Raw genomic sequence first — 26,364 nt, 5'->3', positions numbered from 1 at the left:
AAGTCGCTACATCGTTGGAAAAACCAGCGGGCGCGTGAGCACAGGCGTTGGCCTCCCAAGGACCTGGTGGTTTCAGCGGTTTCTTCGTGTGCCGGGTTTGGAAGAAAGGAAGTCGGGCTCTGAGGCTCCAGTAAACTACTTCTCGTCTGTGGAAAGGTTCACTGGTGCAGCAGGTGCTGTCTGTGCTCTGATGAGCAGGGGTCCTCCCAGCAGAGGACCGAGTTGGCTGTCCCGGGGGGCCCCTGAGGGATGGGACGGCATCGGCCTCGGGTCCCAAGGCTGGGCCGGAGCCCGGCCTCTGCCAGCGACCCGTGGTGTTCTCGCTGGCGGCCTCTTTACAGGGCCCTGGGCTTGCATTTACTCCCCAGTCCTGCAGGCTGGAATCCGAGAGGGAGGCGTCGCAGGGCTGGTCCCCGAGGCCTCTGTCCTGGGTGTGGACAGCCACCTCCTCCCTGCGTCCCCACGCGGTCACCCCTCTGTGCGTGCCTGGGTCCTCGTCTCTTCTTCTAAGGACACCCATCACACTGGATCAGGGCCCATCACTGAAGTGCTTCTCTAGTGTCCCCCGCCCCCAAATACAGCCACGTCGGGAGGCACGGGGGTAGGACTCCTACATATGAACTGGGGGGACACAGGAGTTCAAAGGGGGAACGGTCATTCCTTCCTGTGTTTCGCCCACGAGGCGGTTTCTTTCCCCACACATCGTAGTAGCCAGACCATCGTCCATCGGTCCTGCACACAGCTGTAGCCTCGGAGCGTCCCCTGCAGCCCCCCACCAGCCTTCTCCGTCCCCCAGCCCCTCCGCAAGGGAATAGAGTCGGGCCGCGACCGAGCCACGGTCCGGACCCCAGCGCCACCACCGTCAGCCCGTCCCGACTGCGATCCTCCTGCCTCTGGGGGCCGTGTCTGACTGGCCCTCAGTCCCTCTCTCTCCATCGTCATCCATCAAAGAAGGCCTGAGGGAGCATCACATAAGCACATGTCAGAAAACAGCAGAACCCACGAGCACAGGAATCCCACAGCACGCGCCGAGCGCCCAGTGCCGTCTGCCCGGCGTCTGACACCCGGCAGGTGTAAGGACGGATTTCGATCAGTGTAACTGCGGCCAAAGGGGACAGGCCAGCGTGATCTGGACTCGACTCTGGTTTGTGCAGAGGTGACGGAGGGGGTAGGGGTTAAAGGATGCGTGACGGATCTGGGGGCTGGGGGGTACTCAGTAGAGTCAGGGAGCGAACGTCACAAAGCCAGGAGGGGGCTGGTCGGGGGGGGGGGGACCCCGTCTGCTTTGCTGCCTGGGGCTCAGGGAAGTCGGGCTCCTCCCCCCGCCCAGAGGCTGGGACACGGGGCCCGTCTTCAGGTGTGGCTGCAGCACCTTGTTTTCTCGGGCTGGGGTCTCCCAGGGAAGCGGCCCTGAGCTGATAGAAACTTTGTTAGTGTTTGTCCGAGTGTTTACAGGCGGGGCGAGGCCTCGGGAAGGAGAAGGGCCGTGTCACCTGGCCCTCCCGTTCTGGTGATCGTCCAGCAGGGGCGACGGGCATTTGCCACAGAACCACCTAAATCCACGTGACAGTGCGGTGGCCGGTGGTCCTGGTCGTAGGCGGGGTACCTGCATTCTTAACGATCTGTTTTTTTCCAAAACTCTGCACTGAAATAGATACAGAAAACTGCCCTGAGGCGTCAAGACGCTGACTGGGAAGCGAGGCAGGGTCTGCGGGCTTCCTCACGGGCAGGGGGGGTCACAGAGGCTGCCCCACCCTCGAGGCGGCAGGAGGTGGAGAGAACTGACGATGGGGGCGCGCAGGGGGCAGGGAGGGGCACGTGCAGAGTCCCCGTCAGAGGCAGGAGGCCTACGAGGGGCCAGATGGGGGACGGGGTGTGTGCAGGGGCTGGGAGCAAGGGGACGGGGGCGTGGGCTGCCGAGGCCTCCGCCAACCTCCCCCATCCTGCGGGCAGCAGGGGCCCCCAGGGTATGGAAACGAGCATTTCTGGTTTCCTGTTTAGAAACAGGAGAAAAGGCCAAGAAACGTGACAGAAACGGGACGGTGTCACCGAGGAGAGGGCCCGACTAGGAAGAACGCAGACCAAAGCCCCAGTTCCCTGAGTGACTTCCCCACAAGTAAATATTGATGCTAGGGAAAAGTAAGAACCTTTTCTCATTAAAAAAATCATTTAATTTTACTGAAGGATAGTTGATTTACAATGTTGTGTTAGTTTCTGCTGTACAGCAAAGTGATTCAGTTATACATGTATATGCATTCTTTTTCATATTCTTTCCCAGTATGGTTTATCATAGGATGGTGACTATAGTTCCCTGTGCTACACAGTAGGACCTTGTTTATCCTTCCTATATGTACTAGTTTGCCTCTGCTAATCCCAAACTCGCATTCCTTCCGTCCCCCCACCCTTGGCAACCACAAGTCTGTTCTCTATGCCTGTGAGTCTGTTTCTCTTCGGAGATAAGTTCATTTGTGTCATATCTTAGATCCCGCATTTGTGATATCATATAATTTTGTCTTTCTCTGTCTGACTGACTTCGCTTAGTATGATCATCTCTAGGTCCATCCATGTATTTAATCCCACTTTCTTCCTTATTGTTTCCCAGTGTTTCTTTAAATGTTCATGTGGTTTAACTTTCCTGATTTTGGTCAAACTGTGATGTCAGGAAATGTTTATCATTTCCTTCATTTGTTGCCTCAGCGGTGGTCAGTGAGATGGACCACGGGTTTTGGAAGGAAGGTGATGATTTAGAGAACGGAGTGTTCATCTAATGCTGAGATAAATTAACGTTTATAAAAAGTACCAATTCCAAAAATATTCACTACCCAAAGAACACTCGTCACCAAGAACTGGGGCTGCTACAAACTCCAGACCAGTGCCGGTACGGTGAGTGGCTAAAAATAACAGAAGTTGATGTTGTACAACGTGAAAAAATTGGCGAATAATTGCACCTTGAGCAGGCAGTTAACGTGTCCGAAATTGGCCCATCCAGCGTAAAAGTTGTTGTGACCGTGGTTTCAGTGATCTCAGTGGATACGACGTCCCCTCTGGGAAGGGGCACTTGAGGGCTCGGGGCAGGGGTCCACGGGGAACTCAGCGGAAATGTCCCACTTTGAAGAGCATCTTTGGACTCCAAATATAATTGGCTAGGTACAACAATTCCTTTTGTTCTCTAACACTCTTTAACTTGAAATTTCTCTCCAACTTTTTGTGTTTAACGAATGTTGAGAAACCCCAAATCCCCCACAAAGTATATTCTATAACTTCACTTTGCCCTCAATATGCTGAAAGTTTATTCTTTTTAACTTTCTTAAAGTCTATTTTTAGAAGTAACTTAAATTCCCTCCCCCACAAAAAAAGTGGGGCAGTTGATTAAAACTATGGTGACCTGTTCAATACTGAGATGATTAGACAGCCCTGTGTGTGTATGCAAGTGTGTGTGTGTGTATTCTTGACTTGGAACCAATTTCACAAAAGGTGATTGTGCAATGAGACCATCCTCCTCTCTTTGTTCTATTATTTTTCTAGGACAAAGCCCCAGGTGCCACAGTTTGGAAAATGGATCTATGCTTCTGAAAGATATTTTATTCATGTGGTTTGGTGGCCTTTGATTGTTAGTGAGGTTAAAATATTTTGCTAGTAATTTGTGTCTATGAAATTATTTTCATTTTACCTGCTAATTTTTTCAGGGAATTATTTTTCTTACCTTCATGATTTCTTTAAACATTGAGGATATTAGTATTTGGGATATTTCTTTCCTTTTTAATATTTTGATATTCTCTAAGAATTTTTATATTCCCTAAGAAGTGGGGAGATGGGGAGATGTTTGTCAGTTATAAACTCTCAGTTATAAGGTGACCGAGTTCGGGGGACATAACGCACTGCATGGCGACTATAGTCAGCAACACTAGATTGTATACTTGGAGTTGCTAAGACGGGAGAGTTTTACTGTTTTCATCCTAACAACAGCAACAACAGATGGTGATTACAGACGTCAGGGGAAGGACGTGTTAACTACCCTTCTTGTAGTAAACATTTCCCGATACGTACGTGTATCAAGTCATCACACTATATACCTTAGACTTAACGCCATATGTCAATTATGTCCCAACAAAGCTGGGAAAATATATCCTGCAAGGGGACACAGAGGAGGAAATGACACAGGCAGGTCATGAGCGGTCAGGCAGCTGTGCCTTGGGGCAGCACACTGACCTCTTGTCCAAATGTGCATAGTTGGAAGAATAGGCGATGGATTTGGTTTTACTAAACCAAACTCTCTCTCCAAATGTCTGGATTTCAAATCCTGTGACTTAGAAATTGCATTTTTTCTGAGTGACTCTTGTGTCTCTAGCATGCAGGTAACCGAATCGGGTGTTTCTCTCCTCGAATGGGCGTCAGAATCAAGCCGTAGCTAAGACAGGAGGTCCTGGCCCCATCACCGTTCCTACTCTCCTTTCTCTTGCTTCATAGTTAAATTTTCTCAGTTTAGTTCACTTTCTCGTTTGTATTTGTAAAAACAAACTAAATCCTCACTGGAACGTGTCAGCGTATAAACCAGCAAACAAACAGGAGGTCGGTTTTCTAAGATCACCGGAAACGTCCTTGTGCAGAGGTGACCTCATCTTCTGAGACTGCCCCTTCTGCAGAAGACTGTACGCATGCTTCCCTGGCTGGGAGGTATAAAGATTCTCATGGCCTCTTAAGATTTTGCCTCATTTATTTCCCAGAAGGTCATACTAATTTATAAACACCCTCCCGTAGTGAAGGATTCACACTTTGCCACTTTCTGGCCACAACAGCTTGTTTTAATTATTAACATACCTATTTGATTCGTAGCAATGTGCAGATATATTTTGACTTCAATTTTATTTTTTACGTGAGTAGAAAGGAGGGGCTGGTTTGTAGACACACCTCTGTCTCTGACTTGTAACACAGTAAAAGAAGGTTCAGTTCTATTCAAAGGTTTTGAAAACGGATCTTTGTAGGAGGGAGAAGTATGGTCAAACGGAACAGGAAACGTCAGCACCACACCTGCTGCAGGTGGGCCCCGCGCACCTGCCCCTGTACTTCTCCCTCCTCTTCCCACATGTAAACTATTTCCAGATGCGTCATTCGCATGCATAGGGCTGATCTAAATGTTCTCCAGTGAGACATTCTCCCCAAAGAAATGTTCCCTATTAATGAAGCTTCAGTCGTAGTCATTGATACTGGGGGAAAATGAGCTAACGGCGTAAATCCGTATTGGTGTTGCTTCCTTTATCATTTGATTTAGCAAAAGAGCCCTCTGCTGCTGGAAATTGCCGGGCACCGCTGGCGCTAAATGAATCCTGTCTTGACTCCTTTCCGGTGGAGAGCATGGATTTTAAATTAAAATGTTTACACCAGGGATTGTATTATGAGTTTCCATCATCTAAAATCTTAAAATGAAGTTCATTTTCATAAAACTTCAAGTTTATAAATTGAGACATTTAAGGTAACCATCACTACCTCAAAATTTACTATGAATTCCTATTTCAAAATTGCTTATGAAGTAATTGTCAAAAATCAAATATTTTAAAACAAGCATTCTTTTACTGGATATATACTTTGGGAATTGGCAACAGACATTGCTGACAGCTTATACATTTTTGTCAAGGCAGAAATATAAGATAATCATCAAAAACTATGTAAAAGGAGAGAGAGAGATTGATTTAAATTAAGGAGACTGATTTGTATCAAAGGAACTCAGGGAGAAAGAGAATTGGAAAACAGTTATAATTTTGTGAAGCTACACGCGTATTTCACAAGGCAAATTTCCTGATAAAGAGTCAGAAATGACTTTGGGCCTCATGAGTAACGGGCTTGGGTTTACAACTGATAGCAATTTTCTTCTGTGCTTTGGAAGCCATTGTTTTTGAGTGCAGAATAAAGATCTGTTTAAAAGCTATTTTTTGGGCTTCCCTGGTGGCGCAGTGGTTGAGAGTCCGCCTGCCGATGCAGGGGACATGGGTTCGTGCCCCGGTCCGGGAAGATCCCACATGCCGCGGAGCGGCTGGGCCCGTGAGCCATGGCCGCTGAGCCTGCACGTCCGGAGCCTGTGCTCTGCAACGGGAGAGGCCACAACAGTGAGAGGCCCATGTACCGCAAAAAAAAAAAAAAAAAAAAAAAAAAAACTATTTATTTAGCCCATAAATAAGAAGTCATTTGGTAATTAAGTTGCCAACGTGCTCACCATAAATGCTTAATCAAAAATATAAGGAAATTCTGAAAAGTAGCTGAAGAGTTCGGCACCTGAGTTTAGAATCACAAAACTCCACATGTTGACATTGTCCTTTCAAAAGACATCTAGGTGCAACTTTTCTTTTAAAGTAGAACTTTGATCTGTGTGGAGTTAATGGGGGTAAAAAAGAAAGCTACTTGCATGTCTTACAAATTATTGATTGAAACTGCCGATCTAAGAGCCAAGTTAAATCACTAGGATGTGTGTGTGCGCGAAATCAACACTGCAGGATACACTATGGAACAAATTACAGGAGTTAATAAAATCCTAAATATTAGCCGAGACTGGGTTTGAATGGGTGAAATCCTCCTTTGGTCAGTTAAGTTTGCAAGTTGGCAGTTTGCTTCCATTTGCCTAAGGTGCAGTTTTCATCCCCCAAGTGTCCCCTTATGAAGCTCTTTCTGCTGCCGGGAACAGATGCCTCAGGTCAGTTTGCTGCAGGGGTCACGAGGGTTCAAGGAGACAGGACCCTGTCAGCATGTACCCAGCTGCTGCTTGCAGGGGACCAGAGCATCCTTCCAGATGGAGTGGCCGTGCAGATGGGGTCACTGCTGCTCTGGGCATCGTGCCCTCGGACCTGGGCATCCCACACAGCCTCTGAGATGTCCCCCTGCTTTGCTGCTACGGCACTGACAGACTCTGTCTCCAAATGTCTGGATTTCAAATCCCTGAGAAAGAAGGTGTGATTTATTCTCTCCATCATCAACGCACCCGCAATGTGCTGGCTTGGCTTCACACCACGATGGAACAGGAACCTCCCTCAGTCCCTCATCCCCTGAAGGATGGCCGGGAAGCAGGGTTTATGGAAGGTCGTGTGACATGTGGGCAGGTCATGAGAGGTCAGGCAGCTGTGCCTTGGGGCAGCACACTGACCTCTTGTCCACATGTGCATAGTTGGAAGAATAGGCAGTGGATTTGGTTTTACTAAAAAGAGTGAATTGGGGTTGCACTGTTCCTTGACGTGCTTGTACAGACGGCCGTTTTTATCCACCTGAACAAGGCGGCCGCAGGGCTGCAGGAAGAGGTGTTTCTGAGAATCTCTCGCAGCCCCCCTGGGTGCACCACGCTTGAGCACCCACAGTCCAGACGCCTGCGAAGTGTGGGCGGCCGCGCACGCCAGCTCTGTCCCCGTCCCCAGGGCCCCTTAGACTGTGAGTGCACCGGGCTTGGCTGGGAGGTGAGCCATTTCTCCAGGAGGTGGAGAAGCCAGAAGAGAAGCAGGCTGAAGACAACACACGTGCTGTCCCGCATGGCTAGACCTGAGAAGGCTGGTGTCCCTGCCGGGATGCAACAGGGGTGACAGGGGGCAGCTTCGGCCCCCATTCAGTTCATCCATCTACGGGATTAAACCTTTTGCGAGCGTCAGCTCAGAGGAGCAGGAAAAAGCAGCGTGGGGTCCCCAGCACCTGGAGCAGGCGAGGGACCAGTGAGCGCTGTCCTGGATGAAGCTGCAGGCAGGCCGAAGGAGGACAGCTGAAGTCAGGGCACTGGGGGTCTAGCGGGAACTTGGACCCCTGAGCCGTTTGACCCTGGGAAATCGCGTTCTTAGAGCAGTGGTTTTGTCACGTGTCAGCTGTGGATGATGACCCCCTGACCCTTCTTCGCCAGCCCAGGTCCCTCTCACCCAGCTCCCCGCCGTCTGCACGTGCCTCTCTCTGGCGCAGAGGTTTCTGTTTGCTCACATGCTCGCTCCTCCACTGAAATGAGCGTCTCAGGCATTGCTGCCTCAGAACAGGGACGGTCCCAACACCTGACCGTGAGCTGGTGCCCTGTGGATGCTGGGCGGCTGAGGGTGAGGATGGGTAGATGGAAGAATGTGTGAATGAATGTGTAACTGTCAGAGCCGAGACACTCTGTTTACGTTCACAGGAGGGATGAGTGAGTTTAGGTGGAGGGTCTGGGGAAACACCCGTGGGAGGAGAAAGCCCGTGCAGTGGGTCTTCAAGGCTGGGTGGGGTCCAGTAAAGTGCGGAGGGTCACGCAGAGAGAAGCACCGCCCTGGGAACAGGGAGGACCTTGGAGGGAAGAGAGCTGTTCGCCTCGCGGGAGATCATGGATGCAGGCTGATGCAGGTCCCTGCGGAGGGCGTGGCCTTGCGTGGAGTGGGCGGGGAGGCCCCCCCCCCCCCCCGCCACCACAGGCTTCTGGCAGAGGGAAAGCAGCCCCTCGGCCAGGAACCTCTTTGCAGCCTGCAGGGCTGCCCCCTCCTCTCTCCTCCCTTCTTCCTGTCCTTCCTGTTACCCCGCCGTCCATGCTGAATTCTGTCTTCTTTTTATCTCCACCTAAATCCACCCAAAATACACTTCTGCACTAACGCAAAGCTCTACAGTGCGTTCAGGAACTACTTTACGGCCGCAGTACTCTTCTTCCCCCGCAGGCTGTGTTGTGCCTCAGAAAGGCTGTGCCTTCTTCTCACCGCCAAACGCGCTCCCTCCACCATCCGAAATTCCCTGGAAACCAGACCAGAGTTGAATGGAGGGAAAATGGAAAGCATGTTAAGTTTGTTTCGATCCCTGCTCTCTGTTTAAGGCTCAGCGTACGATCCGGTAAAGCTCTTTGTAAGGAGAGGAAGGTTCTTCCCGGGTGGTGGTCGCCCTGCAGGGGCCGCGGGGGTTGGAGATGCTGTGACCCTCTCCTCCTCCTGAGGGTGGGGGCGGCTCGCGCTGCCTTGTCTACTGAGATTCTGCCGGGTGCTGTGACCCCTCCTCTAGGAATTCGATGTTACCCTCATGATTCAAACCCTGTCGTCCGAGACGGAGGCCCACGCTGTTCCCCCGGAGCTTCTGAAAGGACCGAGCTGCCGGATCGCGGAGGCCGTGTCTGCGGGGTCGGAGGACGGAGCCTAGGTTTCCTGGCTCTGGCACACGCCCTCCTGTCACGGAAGACGTTCCTCATCCTGTCTTCCAGCCTCCCCAGGATGGGATCCGACGCTTGTGGGTTTTGTTTGTTTTCGTAACAAACAGCGTTCGTGTCCAAAGGGACCCGAAGAAGCTGAAACAACGTGTGTTCGCGGGGCCCTGGCTCGGGGGTCAGAGGTGGACTTGTGGACGTGTCGGTGTTGGTTTTCACACCCCCATGAGGCTCCTGAGAGGAGGACACCTTTGTATACGGGGACAGGAGTGACCAGGGGTTACAACACGGTTGTGACTCGGTATTACGGACCCCGCTTTGGATGGGCCTGGAGGTAGCGGGCAGCAATCACATCCACAGGGGCGGGGCCTGGAGCCCGCGTCAGAGCCATGCTGCCTCAGAGCCATGCTGGGGCCCGGGCTCAGGGCTGCCACTGCCCCCTCTGAACCCCGTTTCCTCCCAGGGACACGCCGACGGTGAGCTTCGGGGGAGGGTGGCGCTGGGGGTCACACTGCCCACGTGCCGGCATTTCCGCCCACCCCCCTGCCGCTCCCTCCACAGCCGACGCCACAGGCCGGAGGCTTAAACCACAGACGTCTGTTTCACACGCTCTGGAGGCTGGGAGTCCAAGGCCAGGGTGCCCGGGGGCAGAGGGCCCTCCTCGCTGTGTCCTCCCCGCTTCCCTTGAGGGCACCAGTGCTGCGGGTCAGGGCCCTGCGGGGACCTCATTTAACCTTTAGCGCTCTCCTCACGGGCCCCGTCTCCAGACTCTCTGGGGGTCAGAGCTGCGACCTGTGAACAGGGCACGTGGGTGCAGGGCACTGCCTGTCGCCGCCCCCTGGGCTGGGGCGTGCAGGAGGCCTGAGCGCGTGGCCTCATCCCCTACGGTGCTCACAGCTCCGGAGCGCTTCAGACACGGCCCTCTGCCGCTGCTCGGCTCCGGGGAGTAGACCAAGTCCGTGCAGCCTCCAAGCTGATCTGCCCGCAGATTCCACCCTGTCCGCGCATCCCCGCCAGGCCCCTCCCCGGCCCAGGCCCGACCCCTCCCAGACCCCGAGGCCCACGAGAGGGGAGAGGCTCTCACACACACTGTCACCCCTCCCGGGTTGGTTGTCCGCGTTTCCCTCCGTCCCTGGCCTGCGGCGTGCCGCTTGTTTCTGTCACCTGTCACCGCCTGCATCTGGGCAGGTTCTGGGACATGCAGGGTGGACTGGTGACTGAACCATGAGGTCAGGTCATTACGAGAGGAGGGGGACGACAGGCTCTCACCGCGGACGACCTGCCTCGGCCTCTCCCCCGGGGCTGTTCCGTCCGAGCATCTGTGACCCCGCGAGTAAAAGAAAAACACCTGGATCACGGCCCAGACGCCCCTCCTCCGGGCCTGTCCCGTCTGAGGTCAGGGAGCAGCTGAGAACTTTGCTTCCACGGACAGTACCAGGGGCCCAGGGAGCTGACCTGCATCTGTAGCACAGGGGAGGGTCTTGAGCCCCGCAGGCCCGAAGGCCCTCAGCTTAAGAACCGTGGCAGCGTTAGCGCCCCGGGGGTACGCGGCTGTGCCTCTGAAAACGGGTTGAAAGTGCACAAGCTTTGAGCGTTTTTTCCCTTGGGGGCCGTGATTTTACAAAAGCAGAATTTAAGAAAAGCATTAAAGAACAAGCAGAGAGAAGGGCCAGAAAAGCTCGGCAGCAGAGCCGTTTCAACAGTACTGCCCCCAGTGCTTCACAGTTTGGAAGCGGCGAGCGTTTCATACAGAACCTTCCCTTCAAAAGGCTCCAGCTGCTGGAAAGCAGTTCTGTGATTCCAGCAACTCCAGCCTAGAAGCTGGTAGAGGATATAAATTTTGCCTAAGAACCTTGGAGCCCTCCCTGCTAGTCCTGCCCCTGGCAAAGCCCAGGGCACAAATCCTCTTTATTAATTTTGCTTGTTTACATATTCATTCAGTTACCAGCCATGATGGAGACGTGACAGTCCTTCAAGGGACGCTCCCCGCCCCCCACCAGGTACACGGTGACTCAGAGGTGAAAGGCGCTAGTTGGGGACACAAGCCACAGGGGAGGACTTGACAAGTGACAGCAGTGCCCCACGTGAAGCCGAGGGCAGGGTCCGACATTTACGGGTTGGGGAGCTGCCACGGCTCCAGAGACAGAGTCCCACCGTGTCCGGGGTAATGCCTGGGGACCGCGCTTTGAAATGCTTCCCGGGTGATACTGGTGCATAGCCCAGGTTTGAAGGGCTTTGAACTGTTTGGCAAATAAAGGCAAAACCACAAATGGGTAAGGAAATTCAAATGTGCGTGAGCTGTCAGACCTTGGATAACAGGAGTGAGCAAAGCGCTGGCCCCCAGCTCGCTGGATTCCTGACCCTGACCCCAGCGCAGCCGGAGTGCGTTCGCGCTTCTCCAGCCGTCGTCCGGCCGGTGACTCAACAACTCTCATCCGTTTACTGTATAACTTGAACTAATATTACCATACCACTTAAAGTTAATTTATTCACTAATTTATTCCTCATCTCATTTTATAAGAATGTGACGCGTGAATAGCAAAAACATGTAAAATATACTGATGAAATATAAATGCAAATTTGAAACCATGATCTGAGAACTTTCAGTAAGAAGGAAGGAGCAAAGGGAAACAAGTGACTGTCTGTGGACCCCAAATTGGCCCTGAGCTCCCTAGCAGTCAAATTAATGGGACTCAGCTCAATCACCTCCGTCCTACCATGGAGAGAGAGGACGTTTAAAAGCAAACCAACAAGCATACTGCTTTCCTAAATTTTACTAAACAGGTCTTTTACTGAGTTCTAAACACGTGAGGAAAATTTTTTAAAGGGAACTTCGTATATAGTCAATTTTGTGTTTTTATGTCTTCTTCGTATATATTTATTCAGTTATAAGACGTTTATGGGGATATAGTTCACCTACCATACAGTTCACCATTAAAATGTACAATTCAGTGTTTTTTGTATTTACAGATATGTGCGACCACCACTGCAGTCACTTTTAGAACATTTTCATCACCCCACACCCTGACAGTCACCCCCTATCCTCCTGCCCCAGCCCCTGACATTCAACAATCAATTTCCGGTCTCTATGGATTTACCTCTTCTGCACACTTCATATGGGTGGAATCATGTCATAGTGGTCCTTTGTGACTGCCTCCTTTCACTAGCATATTGTTTTGAAGGTCCATCCATGCTGTACGGTGTTCCCATACTTAATTGGTTGTTATCGGAGAATAATATTCCATTTGGATGGACATAACCACTTCTGTACATCCATTGATGGGCGTTTGGGTGGTTTCCTTTTTTTTACTATTACGAATAACGCTGCTATGAACATTCACATACAAGTTTCTGTGGGGACATCTGCTTTCATTCCTCTGGGGCATGTACCTCACGTTTGAATTCCTGGGTCACATGGTTACTCTGTGTTTACCCTTCTGAAGAAGTCTCCAAAGCGACTGCATCATCTGACACGCCCCCCAGCAGGGAATGAGGTTCCATTTCTTCTGTATCCTCATCAGCACTTGTTACTTTGTCTCTTACTTAGACATCCTAGTGATGTGAAATGGTATCTCATTGTGGTTTCAGTTGCATTTCCCTGATGGCCCGTGACGGTTGAGCATCTCTTCATGTACTTATTGGCCCTTTGTGTATCTTCTTTGGAGAAATGTCTGTTTAGATTTTTCGCCCATTTTTATTTGAACTATTTGTCTTTTATAATTACGTCATAAGAGCTCTTTATATACCCTAGATACAATTTCCTTATCAGATACTTGATTTGCAAAACATTTTTCGCATTCTCCGGGTTGTCTTTTCACTTCCTTGGGGGTGTCTTTTAAATCTCAAAAGTTTTCAATTTTAGGGAGTCCATTTTATCTGTTTTTTTCTTCTTTTCCTGTGCTTTTGATGACATATCTAAGAAAGCATTGCCTAATCCACATTCACAAAGAAGTACATGTGTGTTTCCTTCTAAGAATTTTATACTTTTACACCTTTCTTTGGGTCTTTGATCCATTTTGTGTTCATTTTTGCACACAGTGTGAGATAGGGGTGCGACTTCATTCTTATGCAGGTAGAAATCTGGTTGTCCCAGCACGTTTTATAGAAAAGACTACTCTTTCCCTAAACACTCTTGGCACCTGTACCAGAAATGAATTGGCCTTAGACGTATAGGTTTATTTCTGGGTTCCCAATTCTATTCCATTAGTCTATATGTCTATCCTTATACCAGAGTCACACTGTTTTGATTACTGTAGGTTTTTAGCAAGTTTTGGAATTGGGAAGTGTGAGTCCCCCAACTCTGTTCTCCTTTTGCAAGATGGTTTTAGCTATTTGGGGCCCACTGAATTTCCACTGAATTTAAGGATTGGTTCTTCCACTTCTGCAAAATCGCCAGCGGGAATTTCCATAGAGATTGCATTGAATCTGTGGGTCACTTTTGATAGTATTGAATTCTTAAAAATATTAAGTCTTCCAATCCATGAACATAGGATGTCTTTCCATTTCTTTCGGTCTTTTTTAATTTCTTTCAGCACTCCTTTATCATGCTCAGTGTACAAACCTTTCACCTTCTTAGTTAAATGTAGACACAAGTATTTTATTCTTTTAGATGTTATTGTAAATGGAATAGCTTTCCCAATTTCCTTTTTGGAAATTGCTCATATGTAGAAACACAACTGATTTTTGTGTTTTGATCTTGTATCCTGCGAATTTGGGGTTGCACAAAAAACCCAAACGATCTTTTAGGCCAACCCAATAGTTCCGTCTTATAGTTCTGCCAAGATTTTCTGTTTCTTCTCAAAGTAATTTGTGTGTTTCTTTGAGTTTGTCCATTTCATCTAGGTTATCTAATTTGCTGGCATACAGTTGTTCATCGTATTCCCTTATAATCCTTCTTAATTATATAAGATTAGTAGTAATCCGCCACTTTGGTTTCTGATTTTAGAAATTTGAGTCTTTTTTTTCTTTTCAGTCTAGCTAAAGGTTTGTCAGTTTTATTGATCTTTCTGAAGAATCAACTTTTTTTTTAACATCTTTATTGGAGTATAATTACTTTACAATGGTGTGTTAGTTTCTGCTTTATAACAAAGTGAATCAGTTATATATATACATATGTTCCCATATCTCTTCCCTCTTGTGTCTCCCTCCCTCCCACCCTCCCTATCCCACCCCTCTAGGTGGTCACAAAGCACTGAGCTGATCTCCCTGTGCTATGCGGCTGCTTCCCACTAGCTATCTATTTTACGTTTGGTAGTGTATATATGTCCTTGCCACTCTCTCACTTTGTCACAGCTTACCCTTCCCCCTCCCCACATCCTCAAGTCCATTCTTTGTAGGTCTGTGTCTTTATTCCCGTCTTACCCCTAGGTTCTTCATGACATTTCTTTTTCTTAGATTCCATATATATGTGTTAGCATATGGTATTTGTCTTTCTCTTTCTGACTTACTTTACTCTGTATGACAGACTCTAGGTCCATCCACCTCACTAGAAGTAACTCAATTTCGTTTCTTTTTATGGCTGAGTAATATTCCATTGTATGTATGTGCCACATCTTCTTTATCCATTCATCTGATGATGAACACTTAGGTTGCTTCCATCTCCTAGCTATTGTAAATAGAGCTGCAATGAACATTTTGGTACATGACTCTTTTTGAATTATGGTATTCTCAGGGTATATGCCCAGTAGTGGGACTGCTGGGTCATATGGTAGTTCTATTTGTAGTTTTTAAGGAACCTCCATACTGTTCTCCATAGTGGCTGTACCAATTCACATTCCCACCAGCAGTGCAAGAGTGTTCCCTTTTCTCCACACCCTCTCCAGCATTTATTGTTTCTAGATTTTTTGATGATGGCCATTCTGACTGGTGTGAGATGATATCTCATTGTAGTTTTGATTTGCAGTTCTCTAATGATTAGTGATGTTGAGCATCCTTTCATGTGTTTGTTGGCAATCTGTGTATCTTCTTTGGAGAAATGTCTGTTTAGGTCTTCTGCCCATTTTTGGATTGGGTTGTTTGTTTTTTTGTTATTCAGCTGCATGAGCTGCTTGTAAATTTTGGAGATGAATCCTTTGTCAGCTGATTCATTTGCAAATATTTTCTCCCATTCTGAGGGTTGTCTTTTGGTCTTGTTTATGGTTTCCTTTGCTGTGCAAAAGCTTTTAAGTTTCATTAGATCCCATTTGTTTATTTTTGGTTTTATTTCCATTTCTCTAGGAGGTGGGTCAAAAAGGATCTTGCTGTGATTTATGTCATAGAGTGTTCTGCCTATGTTTTCCTCTAAGATTTTGATAGTTTCTGACCTTACATTTAGGTCTTTAATCCATTTTGAGCTTATTCTTGTGTATGGTGTTAGGGAGTGTTCTAATCTCATACTTTTACATGTACCTGTCCAGTTTTCCCAGCACCACTTATTGAAGACGCTGTCCTTTCTCCACTGTACATTCCTGCCTCCTTTATCAAAGATAAGGTGACCATATGTGCGTGGCTTTATCTTTGGGCTTTCTATCCTGTTCCATTGATCTATATTTCTGTTTTTGTGCTAGTACCATACTGTCTTGATTACTGTAGCTTTGTAGTATAGTGTGAAGTCAGGGAGCCTGATTCCTCCAGCTCCGTTTTTCGTTCTCAAGATTGCTTTGGCTATTCAGGCTCTTTTGTGTTTCCATACAAATTGTGAAATTTTTTGTTCTAGTTCTGTGAAAAATGCCAGTGGTAGTTTGATAGGGATTGCATTGAATCTGTAGATTGCTTTGGCTAGTAGAGTCATTTTCACAATGTTGATTCTTCCAATCCAAGAACATGGTATATCTCTCCATCTATTTATATCATCTTTAATTTCTTTCATCAGTGTCTTACAATTTTCTGCATACTGGTCTTTTGTCTCCTTAGGTAGGTTTACTCCTAGATATTTTATTTTTTTTGTTGCAATGGTAAATGGGAGTGTTTTCTTAATTTCACTTTCAGATTTTTTCATCATTAGTGTGTAGGAATGCCAGAGATTTCTGTGCATTAATTTTGTATCCTGCTACTTTACCAAATTCATTGATTAGCTCTAGTAGTTTTCTGGTAGCATCTTTAGGATCCTCCATGTATAGTATCATGTCATCTGCAAACAGTGACAGCTTTACTTCTTCTTTTCCAATTTGGATTCCTTTTATTTCCTTTTCTTCTCTGATTGCTGTGGCTAAAAATTCCAAAACTATGTTGAATAAGAGTGGTGAGCGTGGGCAACCTTGTCTTTTTCCTGATCTTAGTGCAAATGGTTTCAGTTTTTCACTATTGAGGACTATGTTGGCTGTGGGTTTGTCATATATGGCCTTTATTATGTTGAGGAAGGTTCCCTCTATGCCTACTTTCTGCAGGGTTTTTATCATAAATGGGTGTTGAATTTTGTCAAAAGCTTTCTCTGCATCTATTGAGATGATCATATGGTTTTTCTCCTTCAATTTGTTAATATGGTGTATCACGTTGATTGATTTGCATATATTGAAGATTTCACTGACTCTCTCTATTGTTTCTTATTTCATTTGTCCCCACTCTGAGCTTTATTATTTCCTTCCTCCTGCTAGCTTTAGATTTAGTTTTCATTTTCTATCTATATGAATTTGAAGATCAGGTTTTGAATTTTGACAGAGAAGCCAGTTGGGGGTTTGATGGGGATTGTTGAATCTGTAGGTCATTTGGGGGAATATTCCCATGTTAACCATTTTAATTCTTCCAATTTATGAACATAGGATATCTTTATTTTTTATTGAACTATAGTTAATTTATAATGTTGTGTTAATTTCTGCTGTACAGTAAAGTGATTCAGTTATACATTCTTTTTGGGGTATATCTTTCCATTTGCTTAGAGCATCATTAATTTCTTTCAGCAATATTTTGTAGCTGTCAGGATACAAATCTTGAACTTTTCTGTTTAGTTTTTGAGGAAACTTTTTAAAAGGAGCTTCAGATAGGCTCCTTTTGACATGGTGGGCCCCATCTTTCATACCTTCACACGTTACATACGGGAACAGGTCCACTCGGCTCTTTCTTTCTGGGTTCCCTGACCTGCACTTGTGTCGCAAGGTCCTGGCGAGATGGCCAGGTGGCCTGCAGCTCCTGAGGAGTCGTGAAGGGAAGTGGGCTGAGCCAGTGCTGCTGGGGCCAGCGGGGAGGACACAGGAGTGGTGAGGAGGACAAGTCAGCAGGCAAAGGGAGTGGCGGTTCCAGGGACCACCAGGGAGGCCTCACGGCTTTGCACAAGACCCAGCTGAAATTTCTGAGGAAATGTTGATAAGTTCCACTAGTTTGGGGAAAATATATCCTTCTTTATTTAGCAAGCAACACCGTGGTCCACTGGATAACGTTTTTGCCTCTTCATTTTGTCTTCCTTGGGTTGTTCTTTCCATTTAGTTCAGCGGCCCTCTCCCTCCTACAGGATTTTCCTTCCCAAGTGAGGGCAGGGGCAAGTGACACAGTGGAAGGTCTGTCCCTCCCCCCGATGGGGGATAAAATCAGAGGCAGATGCAAGCAGGCAGGCAGCTTGGGTGTAAGTGAGCTTCCGGCAGAGGGAGACAAAGCTGGTTTCCTCGGGGGAAGGACCTCCAAGCACCCACAGTGGGGTTGGGGAGGGCCTGGCCATGCCTGTCTATACCCGGAGGCAGGGGCCTCCACGCTTTCCCCAAACACCTGGGCCTGGGCCCCTTGCCGCAGTGTGTGTGTCCAGCCTGGGTGGCTCAGGCTGGGCTTGGTGTTGGAACCATGAGCCTGGTTTAACCAGAAAGGGCACAGGGGCCCCCTCCATCCTCCCTATCCACCAGCAGCCCAGAGCTGGGATGCTGGGGTTCCGATGCAGCTCTGTTACGAGAGTGTACCTGTGCATATGTGTGTCTGCGTGTGGTGCCACCTAGGGAGCCTTGCCCAACTGCCCTGCTAGCCTTGGCCCCCTCAGCCTGCACTGGGGACAGTCACTGCTCCCAGGGGGCCGCCAGGAGGGTAAAGCCTGTGACACGATTCACACACAGTGAGCACTGCATCACATTAGCTGTATTTTAAAAGGTTTCATTCCACCACTCAAAATATATTTTTTAGACTGGGTATGGCAACAGTCTCATGAAATCCAGCAGTAGAATGTGCATTTACATTCTAGCTTGAATTTGGGGAGACAGTTAATGACTAATGATGATAATTGCTGTTTTCTTTTGCTTAATAGCAAAGAAGGGTTCAGTGAATAGCTGTAAATTAGGAAGCTAAGACGCCTTCCGCATTTTGTGTTTGTTACCTCACTTTCACAAAGAGAAACTACCAGCCCCTAAGGTATTTGTTATATGTTATGTAGACTTATTAAAAAACCTATAGAGTACAAGCCCTCATTATATGTTTTGGTATCACCATTATTTACGGTGGATTATTATCCTGTGTGTTGTCACTGTTTTATTTTTGAGAGGTAATGTGTGAGCTTCCACGCATATGTCAGGGAATTCAGGGGAAATGAGAATATTATCAATGTGTGGCATAATCAAATTTAATTCATTTCAGTTAAACTTTTCTCTTTTATGCTGTTCTTTTATGGAGCCACATTCATAGTGTAGCTTGCAGGCTAAACATTAGGTAGAAACGGGATACGTGAGTGGAGCAATAATGGGCTGGCTTTTTAACATGGAGGAAGATTAGAATTGTGTTAAATTACATGTTAATGGAAAAATAAAGCAAAAGGTAATAGGATGCCAACTTCATGCTGCTGTAAAGTCTACATTACAGAGCACAGTTTTTGCTGTTTATCAATTGAATACTGAATTTCCTTTGAAAACTTGCATTTAATTATATTAAAACATAATCAGAAATATCCTTTCCTGATATATTGAAGCGCTCCAGTTATAACTTGGCTGTTGAGAAGGACAGACACTGCGTAGCTATTATGGGATGACCACTCCCGTGAGACAGAGAAGCACCTCACACTGGGAGGAAGCAAAGCTCTGTTTGGAGATAAAGGGCCCACGGACCCTGGAATTGGGGACCGTTTGCTCTGAACGTGCAGGAGAGAGTGAGAGACAGGCCCCTGGGATCCTCAGAAAAGGTTTACTTTCTCTCCTGCTGTCAGTTGCTCCCAGGGTGCCCCTAACTTCTCAGGGATCCGTGAAACCGAGTCCCTTTCTTATAATGCGTTCCCACATCTGAGCTGGCCTGACAGGTGGCAGTTCTGGAGCCTGAAAAGGGGACCTTTGGAATCCACACTGGTGTCGAACCCAGGTCCGTGTGCCAGATGCACAGTGAGGCCAAACAAATCGATTGATCCAGAGGCAACAACCAAGAAGATGGGAGACGTAGGTTTGTCTCTGATCCGTGTTACTGGCTGGCCTGAGCATAAGGTTTTTAAAGGCAACCTCTGGGGTGAGAGCTGCAGGGACCGTGACTTTCTTCTGACTTTCTGGTCGGTGGTGAGGCAACGGGGTGATGCTCCAGAAATCTCAATCCTCAACCTCCTGGTTCCGACCCGTCTGGGGTCTCAGCCTGTAGTCACCCTCTTCCACCCGGGCAGGGGTCCTGGTTTCTGCAGAGCAGCCCCAAGCTATGTATCAGATGATAGGTACATCCCTTGAGGAGGAACTAGGACTCTGTTTTATCACTGAACTATTGTTTAATCTCTCATTACCTTTCTTGCTTGACTGATTTTCCTTTATTTCTGCAATTCCCTCACTTCCCTAACTAGTAACCGCTTGAGTCTCCTCTTTGGGACTCGTGGAAGGCCTAGGAAACGAAAGCCTTTTTCTACCAGCAAGAACGGGGGACACGGCAGGGCCTGTGTACCTGGGGGGCCCCATGGGGTCCTGCTCCATTTCCACACCTTGGACCAGTCATTGGGCCAGTGTCCTTGGCAGGGGGTGACGTTTCCCTTGTGTGGGTCACTGGGAGAGCTGGGTTGGCGGTCATCAGGGAGAAGCCTCATGTCTCTCAACTTTCTTCCCTGTTTCGCACAGTGGCCCTTGGAGGCCACTTTGGGGGTCAGGGTGGGTGGCTCTGTGCGTGTCTCAGGCGAGGCTTTGTGAGTTAAGGGTGAGTGGGGGACACTCTTGATGGAGGAGGACAGTGGTGCCGAGGCGGGCAGTGGCCCTGGGGAGAGGCTGTTGGACACCGCGGTAGGTCGGGGCTCAGACGGCTTCCTTCCTGAGGAGACGAGGCTCTCACGCGTTGAGAAGGTCCCCTTATCATCCCTTTCTGGACCCTCAGCCTGAGGACAGCGCACAGGGGGCCCAGGCATTGTCTGAATTGTGGTGGGTGGTGCTGGAGCCGAGTCTCGGAGAGCAAATCCTGGAGAAAGCACCCCAGCCTGGGGAGCAGAGCGTGGAGAGGACCTGCGGAGGAAGTTTTAGAAGGAGCAGCAGTTTGATGTGACAAAGCACAGGATACTTCCCAGGAGAGCTGAGAGATGAACCTAGAGTGAGGGGCTCTGCCGGCGTATCTGGTCACCACGCAGCTTGGAGCATCCGCTCTGGGCCTGGCACGGGGCTGGGGCCAGCCGGTAGCCTCAGGGAGCCTGCCATCCTGAGTCTGTGTTTCCTGCACATGCTATAGACAGTATATGCATATTAGACACAAATATATGTATTAAGTATACATGTTATGTGTGCCTGTTATACACTATAATATAGAAGCTATTTTGTGTGTATATTATATGCATGCTATATACTATATATGCATATTACATATGAGTATATGCACTACATATACATGTCATATGTGCATATTATACACTATAGTAGGATCTATTTCCTCTATATATTACACGCATACTATATACTATGCATGCATGTTATATACAAATATATGCATTATACATACATGCTATACGTGCATATTATACACTCTAATAGGATCTATTTTCTCCATATATTACACGCATACTGTATATGCAGTTTCTATATGGATATATGCATTATATATACATGCTCTAATAGTCTGTATTTCCGGTATACATTACATTACATGCCATATGTGCATATTATGTACTATATATGTATACTATATACCAGTGGTCCCCAGCCTTTTTGGCGCGTGGGACCAGTTTTGTAGAAGACAGTTTTTCCACGGACGGGGGAGGAGGGGGGTGGGGATAGTTTCGGGATGATTCAAGCGCCTTGCACTTATCGTGCACTTTATTTCTATTATTACACTGTAATAGATAATGAAATAATTATGCAACTCCCCATAATGCAGAATCAGTGGGAGCCCTGAGCTTGTTTTCACTTGCTAACCACTGATGGGGTTTTGATTTGAGTCTGCAAGCAATCGATTTATTACGGTCTCTGTGCAGTCAAACCTCTCTGCTGATGATTACCTGTATTTGCAGCCGCTTCCCAGCACCAGCATCACCGCCTCAGCTCCACCTCAGGTCACCAGGCATTAGATCCTCACAGAGTATGCCACCTAGACCCCTCGCATGCGCAGTTCACGGTAGGGTTCGCGCTCCCGTGAGAATCTAATGCCGCCACTGACCTGACAGTAGGAGGAGCTCAGGCGGTAACGCGATCGATGGGGGGCGGTGTAAATACAGATGGAGCTTCCGTGGATCACCTGCCGCTCACCTCCTGCTGTGCCACCCAGTTCTTAACAGGCCATGGACCGGTAGCTGTCTGTGGCCCAGGGGTTGGGGACCCCTGCTATATACTATAATAGTCTGTATTTCCTGTATGTGTTATATGCGTACTATGTACAAGGTGTGCATATTATATACAATGTATGCATATTATATATGATATATGCATTATGTGTACATGCTACATATGTATATCATATGCTATAATAGAGTCTATTTCCTTTATATATTATATGCAAATAACATACTGTGTATACATATCCTATATGGATCTATGCATTATGCATACATAGTATATAGGCATATCATATGCTATAATAGAGTCTGTATTTCCTGTATAGATTATATTATATGCATATTGTATACTAGGTTTGCATATTCTATATGGATATGTGCATTATGCGTATATAGGCATATCATATGCTATAATAGAGTCTGTATTTCCTGTATAGATTATATTATATGCATATTATATACTAGGTTTGCATATTCTATATGGATATGCGCATTATGCATACATAGTATATAGGCATATCATATGCTATAATAGAGTCTGTATTTCCTGTATAGATTATATTATATGCATATTATATACTAGGTTTGCATATTCTATATGGATATGTGCATTATGCATACACAGTATACAGGCATATCATATACTGTAATAGAGTCTGTGTCTCCTGCATCTGTTTGGTGACCAGTTGGAAGCAACAGAAGCAGAGACGCTGGAACATCAGGAAGCAGAAGTGGAGCAAGGGGCTTCTCTAGCAAAGCCTGGAATCCAGTAAACCCTGGACTTTATACATGCTGACCCAAGAGAATTGAAAATGGTAACACTTATAATCATAATGTAGCTAAAAGTAATCATTGAGCGGGTCCTCCTCCTGGACCTCTGCTTGTTGCCAGCACGCAGTTGAGGTGACAGAAGCCTGCCGGGAGTCCCACGCTAGTGCTGGCAGAACTGGGACCCTAACCCTAACTAGTCCACGCCCAGAGGCCCCCGTTTCGACCACTGGGCTCAGCTCTCTTCCTACCGGGACACCCAGCAGCAGCAAACCCAGCATCTTGCAGAGATCAGCTCTGGTGGTTCGGGGGTCTGTGTTCAATAGTGCAGCTCACAAAATCAGACCTTTCTTCCCTGACGTTTCTGAGTAGAACCGTACAACTCAAAGTCAACCATCTGAAATAGGAAGTCAGGACATCCTGGTTCCATCCTCGCGTTGACGCGGACGGTGGCCTTGAGAAAGTCACCCCCGCTGCTCGCCTGCGTAGTGAGGACACAGCTTTAAATGATTCGTGACCAACGCCCTAGCACGTGGTGCGTCAGCCCACCAGGCAGCATCGCTGATGAAATACCAGGTGTGACTTCTCAGACTTCTTAAACTGCACCACAACACGCGAGTCTAGTTGAAATGTAACTTGTTTTTTTCCCCCAAAGTTCATCTGTTTAACACCACAAAATCTTGCTGTCAGGAGACCTGATGAATGTGTTAGGCATTAAGTATTCGTAGTTGTCAAACCACACCGGGGAATATCAAAGTTGCTTTTAATGCTCTTACACTTTGGAGCGGGCGATGTGGTATAAAACAATGGTTGTTCACTTGAGCGTCCAGACCAGGAGTGGCCACGGGATACAAATAGTCCACGCGTAGAGGGAAGGGTGTCAAGCGAGGGCTCCCGCCCGTGTTCCCACCGAGTCTGACACGGTGCTTCTGTGTTCTCTCGACAGACCAGCCGCACTCATGGTCCCCGACTCAGCACTTCAATGAAGACAGGTACTCCCCTGCGCTGAGGGCTATGAAAGGCTTACCCGGGAGTCGGAACCAGCCCCCGCTGTGCTCCGGCCACACCTGTGGCTTGACGCCCCCCGAGGACTGCGAGCACAGCCACAGCTACCTGCACCGTGGCCCGGAGGTGCGGCAGCCCTACCTGCTCAGCCCGGCCGAGAGCTGCCCGATGGAGCGTCACCGCTGCTCCCCGCGGGCCTCCGTCCACTCCGACTGCGTGATGCTGCCGGTGGCACTGGGAGACCATGTGTCCAGCAGCACCTTTCCCCGGATGCACTACAGCTCCCACTACGACACCAGGGACGACTGTGCCGTGGCCCACGCTGGCGCCAAGACCAACCGGATCCCGGCCAACCTGCTGGACCAGTTCGAGAAGCAGCTGCCCCTGCACAGGGACGGCTTCCACACGCTGCAGTACCAGCGCACCTCCGCGGCTGCCGAGCAGCGCAGCGAGAGCCCCGGCCGCATCCGCCACCTGGTCCACTCCGTGCAGAAGCTCTTCACCAAGTCCCACTCCCTGGAGGGCTCGTCCAAGGGCCACGTCAACGGCACCAAGGGGGACGGCCGGGCGGACGAGCACGCCCACGGCCACCACTCCAAGCACGGCAAACGGAGTAAGAGCCGGGAGCGCAAGGCCGAGGGCCGGCACCGCTCGGGGCTCAGCAGCTGGTGGAGCTCGGACGACAACCTGGACAGTGACAGCACCTACCGAGCCTCCAGCGTGCTCAGCCGTCACCCCGCCGACCCCGTGGCCCACTGCTACCCCGACGCCCTGGCCGGCCCCTTCGGGGACCTCTCCCTGAGGATTTCCAAGAGCAACAGCGACGTCAAGTGCTCAGCCTGTGAGGGCCTGGCCCTGGCGCCGGACGCCAAGTACATGAAGCGCAGCTCCTGGTCCACACTCACAGTGAGCCAGGCCAAGGAGGCCTACCGCAAGAGCTCCCTGCACCTGGACAAGCCGCTGGGGCCCCCGGAGCTGAAGCCGCCACTGCGGCCCTGCCACTACCTGCAGGTAAGGGAGGGCACTGCGTGCTGTCTCGGCAGGCCGAGTGGGGAGGGCCCTGGAGGACGCCCCGTCCTTCCTCCAGACCGTAGCCCTGGGTACGACGGGCCAGGATGTAGCACCGGCCACAGACGTGTGTCAGCCCATGGTAGTGCTTTCCCATTTGAAAGTGGCTGGTTTGGTCTTGAGTGAGTTCACAGGTCTTACCCGACAGTAGCATCTTTAAGCCAAGGAGCGTGATTATGGAAACCACATGCGTTCCCCTGGGGTGCGGATGAACTACATTCACCAAAGGCAAAAGCAGATTAAAGGCAGTGGCTGGCTGGAGGTGGCATTATCGGGAATTCTCTGTTTTAGGTCATTCCCTTCTCCCCTGGGCCCCCTAACCATGCCACCCCTGAGGGAGCTAGGGGAGCGCCACCCACTGAGAGGCACCCACCCCTTTTAAGAGGCCTCTGCAATCACTTCTGTTAGCTAACAGTGCTGTTAGCAAAGCTGGAAAGTCTGAAGTTTTCCTCCAGTGTATGTATAATTTGTATTCCAATTCACAATCCCTTCGACTTGGCCAACAGCAGTTGCTGTAGGCTGTGCTCTGGGTTAGAGAAATCCTCACGGAATAATGAGTAACCGCGCTAAACGCTGGCTGAGTCATCAGACGGTCAATTAATGGAACAGATAAACAACTGTGAATCTTTTCGGGCGTCAGGTGGCTACAGATCATTCTAGCAACTCCAATTGCCGTCCTGGAACGTGGTCCAGAACCCAGCGGTTCTGTTTGCAAAGGAAATGCTAACCAAATTGCTTTTATAGGAAGATTTATTCAAGGAGGCGAATTGGCAGATGGATAAAATAGTATTTTTGTAGCAATGGGAGAGACTTAAATTTTGCTTGTAGGTAGCAAATGCCAGTGATATATAAATATGAAATTTTTACCTGTACATCTCTAAAGAAATATGACGAATCCATCCAGGGCCCAGTCTAGTCATTGTGAGAGAAGCAAAACTCTCCTGTTTGTGTCCGTGTTTGGTCCTGGGAAATCTCCAATGCAGTGTCCCCTGAGCACAACAAGATGGGCCTGCGGCTGGGGTATGGGGCCCCTGGGTGCCCGACTCAGTGACCTGACTTTTCCACAACACTTCTTGGGGCACCTCGTACCCCTCAGGGCCTCCCTCTTAAACGTTTTCTGTCCCCTCTCCACTTACCGAATATCTGCTAATCATGGAAACTAGTAATCCGATATAAAGGCAAGAGTGCAACATAAGGAACCCCAAACACTCATCACCCAGCCTCGGGAGCGATCGATTCAGGGCCAGTCTTGTCCCATCAGTACCTCACCTGCCTTCCGGTCCAGGTTATGTTGAAACAAAGCCCACATAGCCTAAGTAGGTATTTCTGTATTTATCTCTAAAAGACCCACATTGGAAGGTAAGGGCTCTTCCTTTGGAAGCAGAACTGCAGTGCCATTAAGACATTAAGGAATCACAGTTCTTCAGAGTGTCAATATCTGGTCAATGTCCAGGGTTCCCTGTCTGCCCACAGTCCTCTCTCACGGTGTGTTGGCATCAGCGTCCAGATCAGGGGCCTGCGTGGGGTGGGGTCACCTGTCCATGAAAAACCTGTTGGTTTCTCCTCTGTCTCCTTCTCTTTGCTCTCTCTTGCCACCACTGTCCTCCCCAGGGATTTTGTTTTGGGGGGTGGTTAGGAACCCATTTGTCTGACGTTCCCCGCAGTCTGGGCTCCAACTGTGGGGTCTCAAGGGGTCACACAGCCGCATCTCGGGCCCTCGTGTTTGTCAGGCGGTGGTCGGTCCTCCACCATCAGCCCCCCCGCCCGTGGTCCCCCACTGCTAGCGTGAGAGTCACTAAGGACCTCGCCTGCTGGAGCGAGAGGG

At 48.8% G+C, this 26,364-nt stretch overlaps 1 protein-coding gene across 1 annotated transcript in view; it reads left to right on the top strand.

Annotated features, from left to right (window-relative positions):
* DLGAP2 (DLG associated protein 2) overlaps window positions 1-26,364 on the top strand; it is a 145,789-nt gene that overhangs the window by 27,353 nt on the left and 92,072 nt on the right. Inside the window, exon 2 of the mRNA XM_032618450.1 lies at window positions 23,413-24,482. Coding sequence (XP_032474341.1) covers window positions 23,481-24,482 — 1,002 coding nt within the window. The 5' untranslated portion in view covers window positions 23,413-23,480. The remainder of the gene's footprint in view (window positions 1-23,412; window positions 24,483-26,364) is intronic.

This window comes from Phocoena sinus, chromosome 21, assembly GCF_008692025.1.
Source record: "Phocoena sinus isolate mPhoSin1 chromosome 21, mPhoSin1.pri, whole genome shotgun sequence".
In the NCBI taxonomy this organism is placed as follows: Eukaryota; Metazoa; Chordata; class Mammalia; order Artiodactyla; family Phocoenidae; genus Phocoena; species Phocoena sinus.
Note: the sequence above shows the minus strand (reverse complement) of the source record. Positions and strands in the feature narration are given on the sequence as shown.